The sequence below is a fragment of the Coregonus clupeaformis genome, chromosome 9 (assembly GCF_020615455.1).
Source record: "Coregonus clupeaformis isolate EN_2021a chromosome 9, ASM2061545v1, whole genome shotgun sequence".
In the NCBI taxonomy this organism is placed as follows: domain Eukaryota; kingdom Metazoa; phylum Chordata; class Actinopteri; order Salmoniformes; family Salmonidae; genus Coregonus; species Coregonus clupeaformis.
The window spans coordinates 21,483,722-21,492,539 of record NC_059200.1 but is presented as its reverse complement, the minus strand read 5'-3'; the positions used below and the strand labels follow the sequence as shown (position 1 = coordinate 21,492,539).

General features: G+C 44.8%; 1 protein-coding gene across 1 annotated transcript; it reads left to right on the top strand.

Annotated features, from left to right (window-relative positions):
• Nucleotides 1–6,567: 6,567 nt before the first annotated feature.
• On the top strand, nucleotides 6,568–8,319 carry LOC121574304 (ubiquitin-related modifier 1-like). The gene is made up of 3 exons (XM_041886917.1): nucleotides 6,568–6,644; nucleotides 7,834–7,882; nucleotides 8,251–8,319. Exons 1-3 carry the CDS (start codon nucleotides 6,568–6,570, stop codon nucleotides 8,317–8,319), a joined length of 195 nt encoding a protein of 64 aa, XP_041742851.1.
• Nucleotides 8,320–8,818: the final 499 nt, after the last annotated feature.

Here is an 8,818-nt window from a genome sequence, read left to right as displayed (position 1 = left end):
AATGACTGCAACACTTAACAAAGAGTTGCAGTTAGTTTCAGAGTGTGTGGCAAGGAATAAGTTAGTCCTAAATATTTATAAAACTAAAAGTATTGTATTTGGAACAAGTAATTCACTAAACTCCAAACCTCAACTAAATCTTAATCATAATAAATAATGTGGAGATTGCTTCGAGTAACCCTGGATTGTAAGCTGTCATGGTCAAAACATATTGATACAACAGTAGCTAAGATGGGGAGAAATCTGTCCATAATAAAGCGCAGCTCTGCCTTCTTAACAGCACTATCAACAAGGCAGGTCCTACAAGGCAGGTCCTAGTTTTGTCGCACCTGGACTACTGTTCAGTCGTGTGGTCAGTTGCCACAAAGAGGGACTTAGGAAAATTGCAATTGGCTCAAAACAGGGCAGCACGCCTGGCCCTTGGATGTACACAGAGAGCAAACAATCTCTCCTGGCTCAAAGTGGAGGAGAGATTGACTTCATCACTGCTTGTGTTTGTAAGAGGTGTTGATATGTTGAAAGCACCGAGCTGTCTGTTTGAACGACTGGCACACTGCTCAGACACCCATGCATACCCCACAAGACATGCCACCAGAGGTCTCTTCACAGTCCCCAAGTCCAGAACAGACTATGGGAGGCGCACAGTACTACATAGAGCCATGACTACATGGAACTCTATTCCACATCAGATATTTTTATTTTTTTATTTTATTTCACCTTTATTTAACCAGGTAAGCCAGTTGAGAACAGGTTCTCATTTACAACTGCGACCTGGCCATGACAAAGCAAAGTAGTGCAACAAAAACAACACAGAGTTACATATGGGGTAAAAAAAAAACATAAAGTCAGAAATACAACAGAAAATATATATACAGTGTGTGCAAATGTAGCAAGTTATGGAGGTAAGGCAATAAATAGGCTATAGTGCAGAATAATTACAATAGTATTAACACTGGAATGCTAGATGTGCAAGAGATTATGTGCAAATAGAGATACTGGGGTGCAAAAGAGCAAATTAAATAACAATATAGGGATGAGGTAGTTGGGTGGGCTAATTTCAGATGGGCTGTGTACAGGTGCAGTGATCGGTAAGGTGCTCTGACAACTGATGCTTAAAGTTATTGAGGGAGATAAGAGTCTCCAGCTTCAGAGATTTTTGCAATTCGTTCCAGTCATTGGCAGCAGAGAACTGGAAGGAATGGCGGCCAAAGGAGGTGTTGGCTTTGGGAATGACCAGTGAGATATACCTGCTGGAGCGCAGACTACGGGTGGGTGCTGCAATGGTGACCAATGAGCTAAGATAAGGCGGGGATTTGCCTAGCAGTGATTTATAGATGGCCTGGAGCCAGTGGGTTTGACGACGAACATGTAGTGAGGACCAGCCAACAAGAGCGTACAGGTCACAGTGGTGGGTAGTGTATGGGGCTTTGGAGACAAAACGGATGGCACTGTGATAGACTACATCCAATTTGCTGAGTAGAGTGTTGGAGGCTATTTTATAAATGACATCGCCGAAGTCAAGGATCGGTAGGATAGTCAGTTTTACGAGGGCATGTTTGGCAGCATGAGTGAAGGAGGCTTTGTTGCGAAATAGGAAGCCGATTCTAGATTTAACTTTGGATTGGAGATTCTTTATGTGAGTCTGGAAGTTGAGTTTACAGTCTAACCAGACACCTAGATATTTGTAGTTGTCCACATACTCTAGGTCAGACCCGTCGAGAGTGGTGATTCTAGTCGGGTGGGCGGGTGCTAGCAGCGTTCGATTGAAAAGCATGCATTTAGTTTTACTAGTGTTTAAGAGCAGTTGAAGGCTACTGAAGGATTGTTGTATGGCATTGAAGCTCGTTTGGAGGTTTGTTAACACAGTGTCCAATGAAGGGCCAGATGTATACAAAATGGTGTCGTCTGCGTAGAGGTGGATCTGAGAGTCACCAGCAGCAAGAGCGACATCATTGATATACACGGAGAAAAGTGTCGGCCCAAGAATTGAACCCTGTGGCACCCCCCATAGAGACTGCCATAGGTCCAGACAACAGGCCCTCCGATTTGACACACTGAACTCTATCTGAGAAGTAGTTGGTGAACCAGGCGAGGCAGTCATTTGAGAAACCAAGGCTATTTAGTCTGCCAATAAGAATGCGGTGGTTGACAGAGTCGAAAGCCTTGGCCAGGTCGATGAAGACGGCTGCACAGTACTGTCTATTATCAATCGCGGTTATAATATCGTTTAGGACCTTGAGCGTGGCTGAAGTGCACCCGTGACCAGCTCGAAACCGGATTGCATAGCGGAGAAGGTACAGTGGTATTCGAAATGGTCGATGATCTGTTTATTAACTTGGCTTTCGAATACTTTCGAAAGGCAGGGCAGGATGGATATAGGTCTGTAGCAGTTTGGATCTAGAGTGTCACCCCCTTTGAAGAGGGGATGACCGCGGCAGCTTTCCAATCTCTGGGGATCTCAGACGTTATGAAAGAGAGGTTGAACAGACTAGTAATAGGGGTTGCGACAATTTCGGCGGCTAGTTTTAGGAAGAAAGGGTCCAGATTGTCTAGCCCAGCTGATTTGTAGGGGTCCAGATTTTGCAGCGCTTTCAAAACATCAGCTGTCTGAATTTGTGTGAAGGAGAAGCGGGGGGGCATGGGCAAGTTGCAGCAGAGGGTGCAGAGTTGGTGGCCGGGTTAGTGGTAGCCAGATGGAAAGCATGGCCAGCTGTAGCAAAATGCTTGTTGAAATTCTCGATTATTGTAGATTTATCGGTGGTGATAGTGTTTCCTAGCCTCAGTGCAGTGGGCAGCTGGGAGGAAGTGCTCTTATTCTCCATGGACTTTACAGTGTCCCAAAACTTTTTGGAGTTAGTGCTACAGGATGCAAATTTCTGTTTGAAAAAGTTAGCCTTTGCTTTCCTGACTGCTTGTGTATATTGGTTCCTAACTTCCCTGAAAAGTTGCATATCGCGGGGGCTATTTGATGCTAATGCTGTACGCCACAACTGATGCAAGCAGTAGAATCAGATTTAAAAAACAGATAAAAAATACACCTTATGGAACAGCGGGGACTGTGAAGCAACACAAACATAGGCACAGACACATGCATACAAACACATGATAACATACGCACTATACACACACGTACACATGGATTTTGTGTTGTAGATATGTGGTAGTGGAGTAGGGGCCTGAGGGCACACACTTAGTGTGCTGTGAAATCTGTTATGAATGTATTGTAATGTTTTTTAAATGTATAACTGCCTTAATTTTGCTGGACCCCAGGAAGAGTAGCTGCTGGGGATCCATAATAAATACAAATAGTAGAGGGGACTGTGTGAATATCCACTCCCCTGTTGGACCCCATAGTAGAGGGAACCATGAGAGTTGGTGAAAGGGATGATTTGGGTTCTACTGACCTCTACAAACAAAGCGTTTGGTCTCTGTGGCACTGGGGTCTCCACGACAACCTGAACACAAAAGTTGACCAGAGCAGAGAATGTGAGCTAGAGATGACCTTGGTGTTCTCTCTCTGTGTGTGTGTGTGTGTGTGTGTGTGTGTGTGTGTGTGTGTTGGGGGTAGTGGTATTCAGCCTGCCATTCCCTTCTTCTCAGGACCGTGGTTACATGGGGAAATAGTATTTCTGAATCCTCAGTATGATGATGCAGGCTCTGACCCCCCCCTACCCCCCTCACACACCCACACAGAGAAAATGTCTCCTCCCACATCTCCAGCAAGATGGATGAGTTTATTCCCTCCCACCCACCGATAACGAGCATAATGATGATGATGATAATGATGATGAAGATGATGACGCAACACACAGAGGGAAGGAAAGAAAAAGAGAGGGAGTGCTTTGAGCCTGCCCTCCCACCCACACAGAGCTATCCCAGAATGCACCTGCACAGAGCCTGTGACGCACATTCCTCATTCTCTCCATCCTCCTCCGCCCGTCCGTTCGCTCCACCTGCACTGCGCAGCTCCTTCTCTCTGCTACAGCCTCTGAAAAGGCAGCAACACCAACAGGGTCGTATTCAAACGGAAGGAAACAGGCTGAACTGGGGAGGGACTACCTGAACTTGACCAAAAATAAACTCTTGTTTTCGTTTTCCGTTGCATTTAAAAAAAAAAAAAAATCCTTTGCATATCCTAATGAATACGACCAAGGACAATGAAGGCAGACCAGACAGACACTGAGTCCAGAGTGTATCTGCCCCCCTGACCTCTGAGTCTCTCTGAAGGGAAATCGACAGTCAGGCTGGGGGATGCGATAGACTTCAGTGGTTTTTGCGAGAGAGTAGAGAGTGTACCTTCCTTCCTCAAAGGAGAAATTATGAGAGCGGAGTGATTGGCTTCTGTTTTTAGAACTGTGCTTAGGTTCCAAGTCAATATTCATTGCCTTTGCTCTGCACTGAGGCAATCATTACTCTTCTTTATAGCTGCTGGAGAGAGGGAGAGGCATGAAGAGAGAGAAGGAAGAAAAGAGAGATGGAGAGAGAGGGACGAAAAGAGAGATGGAGAGAGCGGGACGAAAAGAGAGATGGAGAGAGAGGGAGGAATGGAGGGAAGACGAGGGAGAGAGAGGGGTTCTGGGCAGGGAGGAAGGTAGGCTGATCATTACACTCGTGAAGAGGTCTGACAACCATCCAGTTAACCTCATACTGCCTCTGTGGCGAGACTCGCCCCCCTCGTGCATCTGAGATGCACTATAGAGCCCAACCAAACAAAACCTGATGTACCCCAGGGTACTATGACTGTTCTGCACCGAGCAGAGAGCCTATGTTTTTAAACAGGCTGGATTTCACAACTCCCATACGTAGTTTCAGATTTATCGATGTCCACAGAATCACTGGTGGAGTACATTAAGAGTGGTGTTCGGTTCTCTCTCTCTCTGGTGGTTCAGTGCTGTCTCTCTCTCTCGCTCTCGCTCTCTCTCTCTCTCTCCATCAGTGCTCTCTCTCTCTCTCTCTCTCTCTCTCTCTCTGATGGGTCAGTGCTGTCTCTCTGTCTCTCTCTGAGGGTTCAGTGCTGTCTCTCTCTCCATCAGTGCTGTATCTCTCTCTCTCTCTCTCTGGTGGTTCAGTGCTGTCTCTCTCTCTCGCTCTCGCTCTCTCTCTCTCTCCATCAGTGCTCTCTCTCTCTCTCTCTCTCTCTCTCTCTCTCTCTCTGATGGGTCAGTGCTGTCTCTCTGTCTCTCTCTGAGGGTTCAGTGCTGTCTCTCTCTCCATCAGTGCTGTATCTCTCTCTCTCTCTCTCTGATGGTTCAGTGCTGTCTGTCTGTGGACCTTCCCCGTTCAGAGGTAATGGGTTTGAATGGCACATCAGTGGACATGGTGATGCGTAAATGAATCTTTGCCTTAGTGAGTGTTGATCCTCGCACGGCCTCCTCACAGTCTACCAACCTCCATACCTTAGATATTATTTCCGCTGCAACGTAGACTTTCCTATTTTATATCCTTTCACTTCTTTCCCTCCCTCCATATCAGTACTGAGTGAAATGGTTGGATCTGGTGAGAGAGGCTGATGATGCTGTGTTAGGGATGGGGAGGGGAGTTGTGTGTGTACGGTGTGATATGGGTAAATGCAGTCCCGGTCCTGCTCTCGTGTACCATCGCGAGGCCTTGTGCTCCTGTACATCTGTAGACGGCCATGATCTTATAAGAACACACACATACCGTTTTCATGAGGAAACACACACACACACACACACACATTTCCATTCACATACACATTGATGGACAGTAATGAATGCTTGGGTTACAGTATAGCGTATGGTAAGATGGGGAAAGGACATTATAATTGGCCTGTAGTGTGTGTGTCATGTCGTCTGTTTGTGTGTGTTGCTCTCTGTAGCCTGACGGTTGGAGTAGCTCAAACCATTGTTAATGCAAACAACAGCCAATTGTTCCAGACGTCAGACTCATAGAAAATGTTTTAACATCACTGAGGATTAAGTTCTTAAAATAGATATGAATGTGTTTTATTGTGAAATACGGACACGATAATGTGAATTCCTTATTCTGTGCATTGCATATTCCATCACAATCAATTCCTAATTGCCACTTTAAAATCCTTAGGACCAGTTTCCTGGACACAGATTAAGCTATTATTTCTCTACTATTTCAATAAAGAGAGAACATTTTCAATCAACTGAAAATATTTATTAATCCAGGAATAGACTTAATCTGAATCTGGGAAACCGGCCCTTTAGGTTTATAAAGGGTTTAAAACTGCATGCACACACACCATGACCACGCCACTCAGGAAGTGGAGGATATATGCCAGGATATTAGACATTTAAAAGCTCCTTCATATTTTAACCTCTTTGTTTACTAAGAGATATAAAACCTAATGTCCCAGAGGTGAAGGAAGGTGATTGGCTGGGTGGCTTCCAGACGTCTGTCGCCCCTTCCCCCTCGCCATCACACACACACCCTCCGTGATCTCTGGTGATCCCTGGTCCCTCTGTCGCGTCACATCGACCAGCCGTCTGGGACAGGGGGCTGGAACCATGCACCTTGAACTCTGACCCCTGTCTCTGTGTGTGTGTGTGTGTGCGTGGGTGGGTGTGTGTAGGGGACATGAAACAGCTGCTGGTGTGGATCAGAGGGAACATGCCGAAGGAACGGCCCAAGCTCTTTGTCCAGGGAGACACTGTGTGAGCAAACACACACGCTGTCATGTGATCAACAGTTTTTGGGGTGAATCATGCAGTTACAAAAGGAATAGATGTAGACAACTGTTTAGATTATTTATATTTTAGTCATTTAGTAGACGCTCTTTTCCAGAGCGACTTACAGTGACTGCATACATTTTCATACTGACGTGGCCAAAAGGACATATTATCCATCTCTTTTAGTGATGGCTATTGGACAGATGGGGGCTGTGGTTTGTGGAGGCTCTGTCCTCCTCACCCATCCTAGGCTAACGTCTGATTGGTAAGGCTCAGACTTTTATAGGAGTCTATTTATAGGAGTACCTGGCTAATGATGGGAGGATATGTGAGAGGAGCGAAAGTAGGAGTTTTTCTATAGACGCCATAGATTAGGTCCACTATAGAGAGAGAGAGTGTGTGTATGTACTCTTAATCGTTACAGATCATCACACATTGTATTCCAAACTGGGTCTCTTTGCATTTTAAAACACATGTTTTTAACATCTGTATCATTCTAAGTGCAGTTTGTTTTGAGGTGTACAGGCTATGTCAGGAGTGGTTATGTTATGTTGGGCAGTATGGGAAGGGGGAAGTGCGTTTGAGGGAAAAGCAGCCTATCAGATCATCGCTTATACCCCTCTGACTCTGTGACGTCAGAGCACTGATGGAGGCGACTTCATACAGCAAGAGAGAAACAACCTGGGGTTGTGAAGCACGTCCCTCTCTTCAGATACCATCGTTGTTCTGTACACCATCGGTGACCCTAAATCCCCCACAATAAGACATGACCACACACACATTTTAGTCATTTAGCATACGCTCTTATCCAGAGCGACTTACAGAAGCAAATCGGGTTAAGTGCCTTGCTCAAGGGCACATTGACAGATTTTTCACCTAGTCGGCTCGGGGATTAGAACCAGCGACCTTTCGGTTACTGGCACAACGCTCTTAACCACTAAGCTACCTGCCGCCCCGACCTGCCTTTATTTACCACAAAGACTTTGAGGCTACATTATCTTATTTGTTTGTGGTACTGTATACAAATTGTGATGTCATTTTTTTTTATATACATTTCCATTACACACTGTTAGATATAATAGTATTGTTGAAGTGTGAGGTGTGTTTATTTGATCAGGCTCTCTCTGTATATTTTATAATCAACATTTGTGACCCCTTTGTCCTATTGTAACAGGAGGCCTGGAATCCTAGTGCTTATCAATGATGCTGACTGGGAATTGATGGTGAGCGTGTGTGTTCTAACAGAGAAACCAACTCTCTCTCATTCCCATATCTGTTCAGTTACACACTATTTGACTAATAGGTTCTGTATATGATTCTGCTACAGTGTGCATCTAAAATCCATTAAAAAAAATATATATATATATATATATATATATCTTTGGATATTTTAAATGGCTGATTGCACATGAATATCATCCTTTATGTTTTAAGAATAAATTGCAGTTTCTAGATAGTTTTTACATTCTTTGGTGTTTTTAACGCCGTTTTTATTGTTCTTAGAGAGTAAGATATCCAGTGTATTTATATAAACTAAATATCTAATAGCATGCATGTCTTACTGTTTTAATGACTTTCTCTCCATCTGAAGGGTGAGTTGGAATACGAGCTAGAGGACCAGGACAAGGTAGTGTTCATCTCTACTCTCCATGGAGGTTAGAGTATATAGACTGGGTCTAGATGTCCACAGCTCCACACAGTCCCTCTTCACTTCAATTGTTCCACAACAAAACAATACTCGCTGGACCCTTCTCACCTTTCCTAAGAATACTGGGATGCTAGGATTCATGTTCTCTGAAACCTCTGTCCATATTCACAGAGTCCTGATCTAGGATCAGTTTTGCCTTTTAGATCATAATTAATATAATTATGAGAACGGGGGTGGGGGGGCTGGGGGGACCTGATCCTAGATCCAATGCTTTTTTTGAATAAGGGTCCTGGTCCTCCAGAATGGTGAGAAAAGGATGACATTCCACAGAGAGGGAGAGCTGTGGGACAGATGCTATAATGTAGACTCTGTGGGTCTCTACAGGGCCCTAGAACACTGCTACACTTCTGTCCCCATTCAAGGATTCAGAAGAGACAGTGGACTTGAGCTGATACTCTGTTTTTTATGTTGCCTTGAACTCTGCATGTGATTGGCCAAGAATCTTAATCAA

What these genes read in the sequence shown, in the direction of transcription:
- LOC121574304 (XM_041886917.1), top strand. Translation starts at nt 6,568, where the DNA reads ATGAAACAGCTGCTGGTGTGGATCAGAGGGAACATGCCGAAGGAACGG. An exon ending in TTTGTCCAGGGAGACACTGT is followed by an intron (nt 6,645 to 7,833) that starts GTGAGCAAACAC and finishes CTATTGTAACAG; the next exon opens with GAGGCCTGGAATCCTAGTGC. An exon ending in ATGCTGACTGGGAATTGATG is followed by an intron (nt 7,883 to 8,250) that starts GTGAGCGTGTGT and finishes CTCCATCTGAAG; the next exon opens with GGTGAGTTGGAATACGAGCT.